The sequence below is a fragment of the Cyclopterus lumpus genome, chromosome 16 (assembly GCF_009769545.1).
Source record: "Cyclopterus lumpus isolate fCycLum1 chromosome 16, fCycLum1.pri, whole genome shotgun sequence".
Lineage (NCBI taxonomy): Eukaryota > Metazoa > Chordata > Actinopteri > Perciformes > Cyclopteridae > Cyclopterus > Cyclopterus lumpus.
In genome coordinates, this window is record NC_046981.1 from 12,390,741 (window position 1) to 12,406,557 (window position 15,817).

The following is a 15,817-nucleotide window of genomic DNA, read 5'->3' on the forward strand; positions in this document are numbered from 1 at the left end:
GAAGGATCCACAGCAAAGGTTAAAATAATAAAAAAATTTTGGTAAGTTTTTTTCAAAAAAAAGCCAAAGATAACCAACATTTGTGACTGTAAGCGCTAAAGCGATTCATGTTGCTGCGTTCTTTGGCTCATATCTCGGAGATGCTTTGGTGCAGAAGGATTTGGAAAAGATATTTAGAATCTGTGTGGAGTCCTCTTGCTTTTTGCTATCTGGCTTTTTCTGATAGCACCAAGCTACGGGTTGCTAGTTCCGGATACTGCCTCCCGACAAAATGATGATTATGATATTTTCATAATTCTTTCAGTTGGTGTTTGAGTTGTGTGGAAACGGCTTACTGATTCTTGTAGCCCAAGTTCAATAGCCTTGTTTAATTTGATGTATAACATCAATATATTTGCTCATGTTTATTGTAAGGTTGTACACAGTCTATATGTGTAAATCGGCACCCAACAGACAAAATGACAGTATATTATTAAATTGGTTGAAACACACATTCTCTGCAGATTTGCTAATTCCTTTAATACAGTAAGGTAAGTAACAATGTGATGACAGCATAATGGTATTCATGTCGGTACATTTGATTACAAGATTGTAGTCTTTACTTTCAAAAACATTTCCTGAAATTGATAACAGTATTGTGTTTAGTAGAAAAGTATTTCCCCCCTCATCTTTCTTCTTTCTAATACTTTTCTGTTGCATCTATTGTCTCCTTAATCCAGTCCACATATCTAGCCACCTTGGTGTAATAACCCTTGTACTGCCTCTCATGACAGGGGGGTCCCCAGGACACAATGCCAGTCAGACGATATGGCCCACTGCCGTGAGTCAACATGGGCAAAACAAACGGACCCCCACTGTCTTTCTTGCAGCTGTCCTTTCCCTCTGCTCCAGCACAGAACATGTTATTAGTGAAAGTCATACGTTTCTTAGTTGTAGGTGTGTAAGGAGTATTCTCACACTCTGCAAGGGAGTAGATCCCGATATGAGCGTATTTTAACAAAGGAGATGTGAAGAAACGACGCCCCGTCTCGGATTCTGTTATCCCCCAGCCTGACACTGTGCCTTGCTCATCTTCCAACAGGTCCGTGTTTACCGTTGGCAGACAAATGGGAAGGAGGTTTGGGCCTAAATTCACCCTGGAAGCTAATCTAATAAGAGCAATATCATTGTCAAAATTTGTGCGTTCCAAAGGAGGAATGACTTTGACGTAGTCGGGATGAATTATGATCCTGTCACTGTCCATGACAACTACATTAGACACACTGTTTGATATGGTTCTTCCATCTATCAGTCCACCATACAGGCTCAAGGAGGTATTCTTTAATGTGTCCACGACATGAGCTGCTGTGACAGCCCATCGGTCATTGATCAATGTTGCTCCTCCTCTACTTGGCTCTTTAAGCAAAAGATGCCACGGTATCTCTCCCATGTTTGCATCATCACCTCCTAAAATTCTGGCTGCACCTGAGGGGTGATTTTCAGGCTTCCCGCACACTGAAATACACAAGAGGTTTTTAATAGATTTATATGATTAAAAAGTGGCAAATGTGAGAAAAACGTGATCAATACATTGAAGGTCGTACCTGCAATGCATTTCGGCATCTCTTTCTGGCCTCCACCTGATACCCATTCACCACTGGCTCTGCAAGTGTACACGTCTGAAAGATTGGAGAGAGCATTTTGGTGAAACAACGAAGGATTGAGAAAACCAGAAAACGTTGCATCCTTAAAAGCTAGTCAAAGAAAGGAATCCGTAAATAGATGTGTACAAGCTTCTTATATTCACCATCTCCTTCCAGTGTGTAGTACTTTGAGCTGCAGCTAAACTGAATCTGGTCTTTGTACTGAGTATGTGGGTTATCTGAGCCCACCAACTGAAGGATGCCATCTTTTGGGATACTAGGAAATCCACAATCCACAGCTGCACATGGGGGAAAAAAACATTGTGGAAGACAATGTGAAAAAACACAAACAAATTCAAGACAACATTTCAGAAAAACTGGTTGCAGTCAAACTCACGTTCACAGGTGTCAATGGGAGTCCATACACCCGTATTCTGACATATCGTCACATACTGTGATGACAGGGTCCGGGTGCCTTGCTACTTTGCAAAAGGATAACCTAATTAGCTTAGAAGTGGCTTAAATACATAACATGTAAATCTATTATAACTTCTGGTTCTCTGTATACTCACAGTATATAAAACGTAGCCAAGATCACAAGTTACTGTCACTGTTTCACCCTTAAGATATTCTACTTGCTGAGGAGTCACACTGGAGTGCGAGGTCACCACTGATGGACACACCTTGTCTGTAATTTACATGTGAAAAGAACAATCAGGATCATTTGAGATCAGTGACCAACACATTTCATAATAATACTGCTTTCCCATCATGTCACAAGTGAGGAGGCTGCAGTACCTCTGGTCCTGAAGTGGAGCATGAAGCCTTTGTTAGTACCAAAGCCATCAGAGGTGAAGCGGATTTGGACCTGATGTGAGTGAGTGAGAAAGGGAGATGGGGGAGGTGTGTGGCCACAGAATGGCCCCAGAATCCCAGAGGGAGTCTCGATCTGCAAACACCAAAGGAAATGTCTCACATTGTACATGTCTCAACCTCCTCTCTGCTCAGGCCCCTCTTGTGAAACATAAATGTGTGTGAGTGTCGCTCAGCCTGTACAGAGCCTAGAAAATGACCCATCGCAAATATAAAACAAAAAACAGGTTTGCACAAATATCCCCACTGAAAAGAAAGCCACCATTATTATTTTTTTTTTTTAACTTGTCTGATGAGACCCACATTGAACATCTGTAACACATAGAGCCTATAAAATGGTCCAAATAAGATGTTTACTAGTTGTTAAATTCATGGTTACAACGCTTTTGTCTGAACTTCCACTTTGATTCCTGCTCTGTCCAGTTAGAAGTTTTAGAAAAATGTTGTATTTAAGTATTTGAACTCAACACCTACCCTCAGAGCATCGATGCATTGACCATCAGGGCTTTGCTCCACATCAAAATCTTCAAAAAAGTGCAACTCCAGTTGCAGGGTGGCCTCCGCAGACAAGGTGTACTGACAGTTAGCATTCTCTGCATAGGGAGCAGGCCAGGAGGGACTGGATAGGTCTCCATTTTTCTGCCCTGACAGATCCTCAGTACAACTCACTGTGTTGAAGAAAACATTTCATTTCAAAATCAATGATTACACAATCATCCTCTATATCGTGTGATTCTCCTCTTCTCCCTCCTTTCCCCCCAGTTGGCCTGCTTCTGCTTCCTCTATTTCCTCATTTTCACTTCATCTTTTAGTTTTCATTCGTCTTTCTTGATTTGTCTTCCTCCGTCCAATTTTAACTCCTCATTTTTTACGTTATTTACTGATTAGAGTCGTGAGATTATTTGTACCCGTGCAAGTGTGTTTGTCCACATCCAGGTAGTAGCCATGGCGACAGGAGCAGTGGTACCCTCCAATGTAGTTGTGACAGAACTGTGTGCATCCGTTGTCAGGGTCGTCCTTACATTCATCAAAGTCTGAGGGAGCAAATTAATTAGAGGTCAGTTTAAAGCAATCGTTGGAGCGTTGTTGTTTTGGTGGTGATGATGATTCACTTACTACTAAACCCAAGGAATTATAAAAATATACAAACAGTCTCACAGTAAAGCACTAGCAGAAGATCAACACGACTCTCACTATGCTTTAAAGACGTGGCTGGAGCCACTAGTTGTTTAGCTTAGCTTAGTTTAGCATAAACTCTGGAAACAGAGGAAACCACCTGGCTCTGTACAAAGGGGTTGATCAGCAGTTAGATCAGACATCAGCCACAGTCAGCAGCTTTCAAATGAAACTGAAAGTCTTAATGCAAAAGATTGTTCAGAAGCATACGCGTTACTTATTTATTTCAGATTGGAAAATAAATGCAATTCACATTAGACAAAATAACCCTGGACGCTGATTATTTTGAGTTTTCATTTTAAGTTTTCACTTAAGACATTAAATATATCTTAAAAAGTAACTGTTTCCAATTCAGCTTTAACAGCTACAAACTACAACCATTGTGAATTGTTGTGTGACAATATCACCATCCTAAGACTTAACAGTGTGATTACAAAAGTATTCACGACGATGGAATTCATTCAGTTACAAACTGAATCTCATGGGGAACATGGAGAAATAAACGGGCACAAAAACAATGGACTTTGTTGGGACTCTTACAACTCAGTAGTTCCTTTATTTTCTCCTCCACATCTCACCATGATCCGTATAAAACCCTCTGAAGCCGGTGTGCCTCTTGGTGTTCGAGTAGTCGGAGTGGAACGTAAGGGAGAGGCAGCCGCCCGGAGAGGAGACGAGCGAAGGGTTAACAGTGGACTGAAGATCCTCAAATTCCCTTTTGCCACACAGAACTGAGATTAGGTGTCCATTTGAAAAGACCTGGAAAATAATGTTGTTGTAGAGGATACAGTAACATTACTGTAATCAGTTATTAACCTTGACTTCTTACGTGACCACCATTTGAAGTTTATCATGACTCCTGACCTTTATTGCGTCGTTTTCACAGTCTTGGCTGTCCTCCAGGTCCAGGTGCATGAGTTTGATGGAGAGGGTGTGACCTTTGTGGGCACACCTGCTCCAGTTTAGACTGGCATCGGGCAAATATCCAGTGGGATACCCTGGAGACTCCACCCATCCCAGCAGCATTGAATAGGCCGGGCGGGAGAATAGGAGAATCAGAAGACTGGGGAAGGTATGGAAGATACGAATATTCAAGAGAGGAGGTGATACATTGTAAAGAAAAGGAGAGGGAAGCGGAGAAAAAGCAAAGACCACAAAGTTAAGAAAGAAAAAAGGTACTACTTAATGTGAGAAAGTCCAGAGAGCCATTCACAATGCCATAACCTAAATGTATTAGCATCCCCTTATCTTACAGGTACTCCCCACATATTTAGCTAATCATTACAAGGTAATATGTTTTAATGTACTGAAAGGAAAAAATCCAAACCCACCTTAATCTTATCATTGCGATCCCATCAAGTCCCTTCTCAAATAAACTACATCAACTTTTCTCCTTCCCCTTTTCTCCATAATTTATTCTTTCTCGCTACCCCCCCTTTCTCTCTCACTCATATTTTGCAAACGCAGGCATTTTATAAAGCAAAATAGTTTTTTTGGTATGTTTGCAGTAACGAGGGAGTGACTGCTGGAAAGTGGGATGACAGGAAGACACAGCGAGCCAAAAGCCTTTCAGATCGATCGTTAACTACAAAACCTCTTTGCAGTGTAAGCTGAGCAGCATCCCTGCGCCACTGGGACAAAGGTTCAGTGGAAACAATGGCGATGAACTGAAAGGAAAGGGTGTAGTGGAGAGAGGAAATGTCTCATTGTGCTGCTTTGCTTTGTGCACTAAGTGTGCTAAAATCAGTCGTTGGGTCCTGTAGCTATACGGAAACACACACACAGTTTACTTCGCAGTGAGAGGGCTAGGACAGGAAGGAAATGAGGAGCGACAGACACAAAGAAAGAGACCGAGAGAGAGAGGCATGGAGGGGAAAACAGCAGATTAGGGTCATTGGGGTTTTCCACTGTGTAGGATTAGAAAAACCATGAGAAGTAGGTAAGGCATAATGAGAAGGGGAAACACATCTGGAGTCACAGACAGTCGCGACAGCAGAAAGAGAGTAGTAGTCAGAAAATGAGAACGGGTAAAGACATTGCACCTTGAATGACACTCCTTGAGTAATTAAATAGCTGTCATTTCTAATGGTATGAGCAGATTTCAAGGAAGAGTGTAGAGAGAGATAGTCACTGTAGTCTTCAGCTTAGATATTTTACACAGGTGGAGGACTGTAATCGAATGGGCAACAACTGCGAATATGAATTGCACAAGTGAGGATAAGTACACTCAAAAAGATGGGAGATGCTGTGATCGCTGTGCTGCAGGTCAGTCACCATCTTCAAGCTACAGTTACTAATACTAACTTATCTCATCTTTTCTCGTTGGATGGCAAACTTCTTTGTAGAACTCTGCACCACAACACAGTATTTATTCAGCGTTTTAGCATTCCTCACACACTGTATTTGCCTTCCAGCCTGACATCAGATTAATGTGTATATCTCTGTTTTCTCTCTCAGGGCAGTACATGCGTGCTGAGTGTGATGACACACACACAACCAAGTGTGCTACATGCGTACTTGGTAGTTACACAGCCACAAAAAATCACATGCTAAAATGTCACGTCTGCAAGGACTGCAGTTCCAGTAAGTCACAAACAGACACACACACACACACACACACAAACACACGCACACACAGACACAGTATTGTACATGCTTGCAAACACATACTTATTCTGTACTGCTAACACAAACAGTTTCTTCCTATTCTCCCCCTTGTAGTATATATTGCAATTTTCTCTTTGAGTGAACAGCATCACAAATCAACTATTTTCCATTTTTATCACATAAACCACGTAACTACCTTTTACTTCAAGTAAAGGTATGGAGTATCCTTAACAGGGACCACATTTGTACACACAAATACACTGAATAGGAGAGACCTCAGTAGCGGCAACAGAAGACTGATCCCTCTTCCAGCACAGACGATGTCTCTCTTTGACTCTTTCAGTTAACAATCAGAAGAAAGTAAAGGACTGTACAGCTAAAGAGAATACGGTGTGTAGGTGTATGGAGGGTTTCTACTGTAGCAACGATCCCTGTGACCACTGCTGGGCACTGACCCACTGCCTTCTGGGAGAAGGAGTCAAGGTTCAAGGTAAGCTTCCATTGTAAAAAGCAAAGTGAATTACCATGCAGTACAGCGGGCATTTCCCACCATACAAAATGTCAATGTGTTCCTTTTTGCAGCCGCTCACACGAATGATACGATCTGCGCTCCGTGTCAAGAGGGAACCTACAGCAACGTGACAGACTTCCACTCGGCCTGTCAAACACATACCAGGTCAGGCTGCCTCTCCACTATTATTGTTTATTTTTTTAAGCTGAAGGATGTCAATGCATGTAATGTGATGGAATATGACGGGCATCATGTATTAGTCATCCATCGAGAGGGATTGACATTATCCGTCTACGAGCCCGAAACATCCACATCACGTCTTCTGTAACTTCCCCCCCAAAAATCCCAACCTTTTGCAACCCTAGTTATAGATACACTACAGATTATGCAGATACTAATTTGTTGTTTTCAGATGTGAGGACATCGGAAGAGTGTTGAAAACTCCAGGAACCCCAAAAACTGACGCTATCTGTGGCAACTTCAAATCTCGTAGGTGTCCATTTTAACATTAAGGCTGTTGTTACAAATGTATAGCATCTCTTTAGATCGTGAAATTGTTTTAAGTAAAAGAAGAAGATAAGAAATGTGTGCAATGGGCTATAATCATGCGTGAGTTCCTGTGGACCTTCAGTTCCTGACCAAATGAGAGGAAGTATATTTATCACAGCAAAAATCATTCCTGAGGAATAAAGTAATGGAAGCCACTTGCTGCAGTTAGTAAGTGTCAAAATGACGATTCGGTCGTTGTGACTATGGCTATAAAAGGTCAACCTATGAGAATAAACATTAAAGCTGCAGTAATCTATATTTCTGGAACAAAAATGTATCGAATGACAATGAAAAAGACAATAAATGACAATGTGAAAAGGGGTCTACTGAGCTTCATAGCGACTCGCAAGTGTCAACACATTGTCGCAACTTTGGTTCCCTCTCACGGCTGAATGGTGGCATTTCTGGCCCAAACTGCTTTGAAAAACCACCAACAGTTAGCAACTAGCTGGCAGACTTAGTCGAGCATTTAGTAGATAAAGAGCCAGATATTTCCATGAAGCGTCTCTAGAACAAAGACTAAACAAACTAAAAAGACAGTGAATATTGGACTCACATTCATCAAGCGGCCAAAAACATGACTGAAAAATCAGTTCCAACCACTGAGGAGACAATAACACTCTGTACATGATTGATAAGTAGTACACCATGAATAGTTCATAACACACTAATGTAGTTGTAAACAGATACAAGCACATGTTTAAGTGTTTATTAATGTAGTTTATTGTATTAAAACTATATCACTGGTGTAGAAAAAAACACAATAGCATAGTAGTATTAGTTGTGTATGTTATTCACTTTAATACAGTTTTAAACCCACATGTGAATGACTTGTACAAGTGTATAAATAGTTAATAAAGGGGAGTTATAATTGCTGACAAATACATTAGTTAACACCTAAAAATGTATATGACAAAACAATTTCATCTTACAACTACAACAGTATGTTATAAACCACTTAAGTGTTTAAATACCGCTTATAATTGTTGATAATAACTAGTAATAAGGGTACGTCTTGGCATCACTGGCGTGAAATAGAAACTGAATACAAATGAAGTCCTTTTTGTCATCATTTCATTCCTTTCCTTACAATGTGAGGAATCAAGAGGAGTATTTAGTAATCACTCACTCCCTCTTTACTTCCCAGAAGATAGATAGATGCAATCAGGAGGAAGACCTAATTAAAATGCATTTAGGTCTCTCTCAAGTGTCCTCTCTCTGTTTACCAGATTGTTCCTGGATATTACCCACATGCTTGTGGTCCGGACTCTTGTTGACGGCACTCATCCTGTTTGGTGTCATCTGCTGGAGGGCAAAACGCAAGTCTTACAAAGCAGGTGTGTACAACGTGTAGCATGCGTAGGTGTTTCATCACTGTTTTTCACACACTTTGATTGAAGTCTTCCCGAGGAGTCAACAAAGCGACGCACAGACATGCCCACTCACTATAGGAACTACGCACACAACTCCGGGACACCATTTACTTTGAAGTGTGCAGTTGAAGGTCACTGCTTGTGTGTTTTACCAAAACCTCCCCGGTGTTTCCTTTAAAAGCGTTAAAATCAATAATCACTCATTTTCATATTAATTGGTGGGGTAAAAAGAAGAAATTGAATTACCCAGAAAGGCCAAACAAGAAGCCGCTTAAGGTGACGTTAAACGAGCTCGGCGAGCATGACAAACTGAATGAAGAAACCACATCCTGTACATATTCAGTATTTGGTATAATGTGACGTACACTTCACAGGCAACAACTCATACAGAGAAACAGATCCTACGCACACAGGCTCAGGATTATTTTGGCTGACGTTCAATTGTATTTCATTGACATTTATGTGATTCCAGTGAAGCAATGTGCCAATCATGGAAATCACATACAAAATACAATTAATTGAGAAAAGATTGGCCAACCTCAAAAGTTAGCCCTGTACCGGTCCCCTTGACAAAAAGTCAATGGGATATTTACATTGGATTTTTTATTATTGCAGAAAATAAAATAAAAAGTATGATATTTACACATTTTGTTCAGCAAGATAATCTAGTATGCGTGATGACGTTTTGAAGTCTAATTTAGCCACTTGTTCTCCTATTTTAAGACACTTAAAAGCTTCACAATTCAAGAGGAGTCAGAATACTGATGCATTTTATATCCGAGAACAAAATGTTAAAATATCTGAAGTCTTGAATGTCTTAAAACATGCCTAAATATATCCATGAGCATGCAGCGTGTCCATTTTGCCACGGGGCCACGAGCCAAGACAGGTAACGATGCTGGGCCATTACCACAAACACACCATGATGCTGCATTGGCCAGTTTTATATCAACGGTTGATCTTAAAATCTTGATGCCATTTGTAACTGCTGTCTGACTTTTCTTTCTACAGAAAAAAATGAAACCAGGACATTTTTACAACACCCTTTCAAGTCTACAGGAGGTGAGTGTTTCAGATAAAACTGAAGAGTATCAATTACATTTTGAGTCACACTGAGCTGTGCGGAATTTTACATGTGTTTTGATGTATGATTTAAGACTTATAAAAGAGCTTTTCCTAGAAACAAAGTTCAGATACAGTAGTCACACTTCACATCTGAAGGAATATTGGTGTCGAAGAAATGAAGAAATGATTATTAGATTGTGAGAGATTATAGATTAAATCATACAAACCTTTTGTCCAGTTAATTACCAATTTAGATACACTATTAAACTATCATATACAGTCATGATTACAGTGGATAATAATTGTTGCATTAATACTGATGAAACCCTATATGTGACAGCCGACTCCTGTGTGGCCGTTTCTCGGGTTGAAATGGTGGCAGCGGCACCGATCACTCAGCTGGAGAAGTCTTTACCGATCACAGAGATGAACGGTCACTACCAGGACTGCTGCCCCCTGGAGGGCTGCAAAATACCACTTTTTATCCCAGGTGCTGAATCCTTGACCACTGCTGCATGCACACACACACACACACACACACACACACACACACACACACACACACACACACGTGTCTTTATAAGAGATTTGACATTTGAGAGATGATAGGAAATGTGAGCGATGGGGTGTGACCATACAGCAGATGGGTATGAGCGTGGAACAGATGACACCAGACTCAAACCATTGTGGTTCATGGTCGGTGAATTCAATGTTACCTCTGAACCCTAAAACTACTTCAGAGAAAAGATATAATCGACGTGTTGCGCAATTTCATATTTCCCACACAGTAATTAACCACCGAGGATACTGTTATTCAACCGAGCACATTCCTGTTGGCCTCAACGGGCAGTTTTGCTCATTTTTAAAACTGACCTCATATTTTAGAGTAATAATAAATGAAAGCTTATGATGCATTAATCTAAACTATATCAACTTCTAAGCTAACTAGTACCACAAGAACCACACTTGTTTTCCTACTGCCAACAGGGCTTTGTCTCACTTGTCCTATATGACCTGTCACCACTGTACACATAAGTATATTGTTGAGAAACATAGGAATGCAGAGGCTTTGATGAATATGACAATGATCTATGGCCGTGCAGTCACTAAATATCAACACCTTTCTGAGACAGCGCTGTCATCATCAAAACACCAACTGGGGGAATTATATTTTGGTAGACCGGTGTTCAACCCACCAGTATCAAAGACACTTTTTCTTTTTTAAATTGTTAATATGTGTAAAAATTAATCTCTTTTCCTGCCAAGTCTATATTGACTTCCCATGCTCATAAAATGCTTTCAGCCCCATTACGATTGTCAATAATCACATAAAGAGCAATGCATGTTTGAAGTAACATTACTTTGAAGGATGGCCACTCTGAACATTGATTTTATTATTCATTGTCCTCCTCAGATGACAGCGTGGTCAGTTGTGACACACAAGAACAACACGTGGACGGCAGCCTCCCTAAAACTCCACTGAAGGCTTCAGTTTCATTTACTGACTCCAACCACATCAATGGGAATGCTGGATATTGCACTGGAAACTTCTTGAGGACCTACTCGGAGCCACAGGAGGACGAGTGGTGTGGCACATAATCAAGTAAATATTCTTGCAACAGCATAATGAGGGAGCTCAGAGTCCTTTTCCGACTTGGAGATGCTCCAACTAGTTTGAACTGGACCGGTTTATACCAAAATAAAACCGAGGAGGATTTCTCTCTTTCTGAAGAGTTTAGGGGGGCTGACGGTTTGCTGCCCCCTTCAGGACTTTAATGAAAAGTTCAGCTAAAGTAATTTGATATTTCTGTGATGCATTAACAATGAACAAAACATATTCTTTTTAAATCCCTGTGCAGCTCTGTACCGGAGAACTTTTAGCTACCGCTCAGGGGTGCCTCTATTAGAGAGTCTGTTATATTCTATATTTGTATTACTTTTCATATCCCATGAAAAAGCCCAAACCAACATTGAATGCATCTTTAACGAGTATGTTTGTGACACCAATGCCTGGTGTAACGTATTCCTGTGAGCCACAGAGCTCCATTGTCCAAACACCTCTGTTGAAGGGTGACGTGTTACTTCATCACCATGACGATTAGCACTGAAATATCCCCCTGCAAATGCTTTATTTACTCCAGTTGGTAACTATTGCTAAAAAAAACTAGTGTCCAGCCACTTCAAATAATTACTCGGCCCTTTTTTAGGTTGAACTAAATATAGTGTTTTGTTTTATTTTTTTTAATGACATCTTACGACAAACACATAAGATTGGGGCTGAGTGCCACAGGCCGATCTACCTATAGTTGGTCTTTTCATGGGATTCATTTAACTATTTCCTGCTTCACCTTTATTGTAAATGCTGTATATTGAAATGATAATTTAAAGGATATCTAATTAAACTTATATTGTTCAAACCTCAGCCACAGATTTAGGTCCAGAATTGTAATCTTTTAAAGTATAAAGTATTTCATTTGACCATTGAATTTCAGTATTTGTAAACTATATACAACTTTAATATGTGCAGTGGAGCTGGTGTGTTGAATTAAAGACGCAGCAGTGATGCCAGACAGATGTATGATTTGTTTATAACACTGTGAAGACGTTCTGATAAGCTGCCTTTTCTTTCAGTTAGTACCATCAGACAATTAAGATGTATACGTACATTTTAGTATTTTCAAAGATGTCTTATTTTGACATTTCAAAATAATGTTGATTATAATAAAAATGTAAAAACTAAAAAACATTATTCAGACTTGTACCTTGTCCTTCACTACATTCAATTAAGCATTAATCCACTAAAACATATGTGTAGTTTCTTCAAACAGCTTTCTTGAAGACTTGCTTGGCAACGACGCCTTCAACTCTCATCTCCTGCAGAGAGGAAAAGACCACATGGGGGGGGGGGGGGGGGGGGGGGGGGGGGGGGGGGGGGGAGAGACAGTTTGTCACATCAAAGGAAAGTTAAATGAGTGATACACAAACCTGGGATTGTATACAAAATACAATCCCGTCCCCACCCCCCTTCCTCTTTGACCTTTAATCTGTCTCCCATTCAATCACCATCTACTCATCTCCTTCTTTGACCCCCCCCCCACACCCCACACCCCCTCCTCCAGCTCCCCCTCATCCTCAAACACTCTTCATTATTCTCTCACTGCGCTCCTCTCCTGCTTTATGTAACCTTTCAAATCCACCATGTTAGAGCCTGATCCTCGCTGGTATTTCTTTCCCAATGTCTCTCCTAAGTTTGAACAACGCAATGCTTTGTCCGAGCTGCAACTTATTAGAAATCCTGCCAGAGCTCTTTAGTGAGACAATAGTGAGTTCAATCTTAATCAGCATTGACAGATTATCTGTAAGCCTCCACTCTTTTACGACCAAAAGGAGAAGAAACACTCCTCTCTCTTGTCCCGAGTTAGGGCAGCACTTTATAAAAGTCAAGAGTCCTTCTGCTTCTTTTGTGTTTTCCTTCCTTTAGGCTCCTCCTACTTCCCCCCTCAAGCCTCTTTCTTCCCACAAAGACAGTAGTGTAGTGCAACGAAATAAGGAAATGATTACTTCAAATCCTGTTATTTGCATATCACTTTTATCTTTTCACACACACACACACACACACACACACACACACACACACACACACACACACACATCCTTACCAAGTGCAGCATGTCACCCTCCAGCCAGTGTGTCCAGCCTCGTCCTTCCTTCTCGCCTTGCTGTTGACAAAGCAGGTTGTCTCCTTCCCAGCTCACTGTGGTCTACATGAAGACAGACATGTTGTGCCATTAGTATGTAAAGCAGCTCACTTGAAGTCTTTGTTCATTGCTTCAAGGTGACCACGAGTTCACGGCATTTCTCTTCTTGTCTTTTGCTTTTGTTTTCTCTCTTTCTTTGTTGTTTTGTACACTGTATGAAAGTGCTGCTATTTCTGATTCCAGGAAGGGTTTGGAAACTGAACATATGAGCGTGTTTAAAACACACACATCCCTCCTTGGAGGCTCAAAGGGCTTTAAAACCACAGGGGGGGGGGGGGGGGTTCCAACACAAAAACACAGCAGTAGGTGGGTCGACTCTCCGCAGACATTCCTAATTAAATCAGACGAAGCAAACTTGTATAACAAGTTATGATGCTGTACATTTATTGTATCAGCAAGCCTGTCCACATGTCCAAACAAGATACCTTTTATATTCAGAATAACAACACACACCTGACAAGTACGACCGTCCACGGGTCCCAAGTCTTCGGTGAATTCTTTTCCAATAGTAAAATCCATGTTGAAGTTCTTGAAGGTAGTGAGAGTGCGGATCCTCATGGCCCCTGAGGCCGGGTCATGGACGATCTCCTTGCTGGGCTTCAACAAACACACAATCTTCCTCAGGGCAAAATTAATATCTGAGAGAAGATGATTAATAATAGGATTAATATACCATGAGCTATACTTTATTGTTGCTTTTATTAAAAAAAGGGGATCTTTGTCTTGTCCCACTCAGTGCAGACAGAGTGGATACACCCATATGAATGTGTGTGTGTGGATCCGGGGTCATCAAAAGGACAAGGTGGTGATTTCATTTCACTAATGTGCAGCTGCAAATGGAGATGATGCACATTATGAAATCAATGATTAAAACGATTAACTCAAAAGCGTCAGAGCAATACAAATAGTATCAAAATAAAAAAGGTGAAACCAAAGTCTGAACGTGGGGGTTTAATAAATGAAAACTAACTGTTTTCGGGGGTTCCAGCTGTGTGAAAAGCTCCACGGATGCGACTGGCAGAGTCTTACCTAAAGCTGCGAGGTAGGAGTCCATGTTGTCCTGCTCCACCATATGAAACGTGCCGGAATAATCAGGTTTAGACATGTTGTTCCCTCCAGACCTCCAGACGAGCAGAGATGTTCTACTCGGCCTCCTCTTCGGCTTTCTTTCCTCCTCGAGTCAAGTCTGCAGCCCCCGGGGCGGATCTGCTGACGGCTGGTTGGAGATCAGTTTCACTGGACAATGGCGTGATTCAGGACGCGTAAAACGAGACTGTTGCTCAGTGTTCCGGTCATCCAGTGGACGTCCTCTCGGGTGGAGACTCGCGCTGCTTTGCAGTCAGCTGTGACTCACTGTGGCTGGGAGGGGTCCAGGGGGAGGTCCATTCATCTCTTTACTCTGGGGGCTCAAGAGGCGGTGCTTCGGATCCCTAACACATGTGCTGGGTGGGGTGAGGATGTAATGCATGCCACAGATGAAGAGTGTGTGGACTTATACTGGGAGCTGACCAGTATGTTAACAGTGTCACACACTGTGTAGAATAAAAGTACTTAAAAGGATTAGCATCAACATGTACTTTATTTCATTGCACCACCCAATTTCCCAGTACTGCATATGCAGGTTAAAGGTATGCTCTGTACTTTCTTTTTTGACTTGATAAATAGCTAATCAAAAAATGTAATGTATGAGTTTGATTTTTATATGAGCATTTTAATGTTTGTCAATGATTTTACATATTTCCCTAAACATGACTGATGTTGTATATTTGATGTCCAACAGCAGATGGCGTTTGAAGATATCTAAAAATCCCCTTTGATCTGAAATGTAGGACTAAATCACTGTGTGAAATACTGATGCAGTCAAACCTTTAATAACTTAAGATTGTCTGGTGTTCGTGTTCAAAAAAACATATCAATCAATTTGTAAATGCAAGTTGGTAAGTGGTGTACTTTGGATTGGTTGACATTTGATAAAGCTGCAAATGTCCTTATGGAAAGGAATAGTATAGCTCAGGAAATAGAGGAAGGGTTGATGATTTATTAATTCTGGGTCTGAGAGGAAAAAGAAATTTGATGTAAAAATGCAAAGTAACATTTGTGTAATCATCACAATGCCTGAGGTAGAGCTAACACATGTTGCTTCTCTAAACGACAAATGATAAACATATATCCTGCTTGTGATGCACTTCTGTTCTTTTCAATTGCATTTATAAAAATAAAATGCAATAAAACAAAATTATTTTATTAACCTAAAATGAAATATTTACATCTGCTGCTAAAACC

General features: G+C 40.8%; 3 protein-coding genes across 3 annotated transcripts; 1 reads left to right on the forward strand and 2 right to left on the reverse strand.

Moving 5' to 3' along the window:
- Window positions 1-493: 493 nt before the first annotated feature.
- LOC117745440 (mannan-binding lectin serine protease 2-like) lies at window positions 494-5,308 on the reverse strand. The gene is made up of 11 exons (XM_034553770.1): window positions 5,003-5,308; window positions 4,536-4,734; window positions 4,250-4,430; window positions 3,404-3,529; window positions 2,970-3,163; window positions 2,421-2,571; window positions 2,195-2,310; window positions 2,020-2,101; window positions 1,787-1,921; window positions 1,584-1,658; window positions 494-1,494 (listed from the first exon to the last, which is right to left on the reverse strand). Exons 1-11 carry the CDS (start codon window positions 5,014-5,016, stop codon window positions 680-682), a joined length of 2,088 nt encoding a protein of 695 aa, XP_034409661.1. The 5' UTR covers window positions 5,017-5,308; the 3' UTR covers window positions 494-679.
- On the forward strand, window positions 5,198-11,790 carry LOC117745476 (tumor necrosis factor receptor superfamily member 5). The gene is made up of 9 exons (XM_034553850.1): window positions 5,198-5,936; window positions 6,129-6,254; window positions 6,622-6,768; window positions 6,861-6,954; window positions 7,202-7,278; window positions 8,568-8,675; window positions 9,723-9,773; window positions 10,117-10,266; window positions 11,191-11,790. The coding sequence occupies exons 1-9, from the start codon at window positions 5,870-5,872 to the stop codon at window positions 11,373-11,375; spliced, it is 1,005 nt and encodes a 334-aa protein (XP_034409741.1). The 5' UTR covers window positions 5,198-5,869; the 3' UTR covers window positions 11,376-11,790.
- A 472-nt stretch (window positions 11,791-12,262) lies between these two features.
- rbp5 (retinol binding protein 1a, cellular) lies at window positions 12,263-15,047 on the reverse strand. The gene is made up of 4 exons (XM_034553885.1): window positions 14,564-15,047; window positions 13,988-14,172; window positions 13,436-13,537; window positions 12,263-12,650 (listed from the first exon to the last, which is right to left on the reverse strand). Exons 1-4 carry the CDS (start codon window positions 14,637-14,639, stop codon window positions 12,597-12,599), a joined length of 417 nt encoding a protein of 138 aa, XP_034409776.1. The 5' UTR covers window positions 14,640-15,047; the 3' UTR covers window positions 12,263-12,596.
- Window positions 15,048-15,817: the final 770 nt, after the last annotated feature.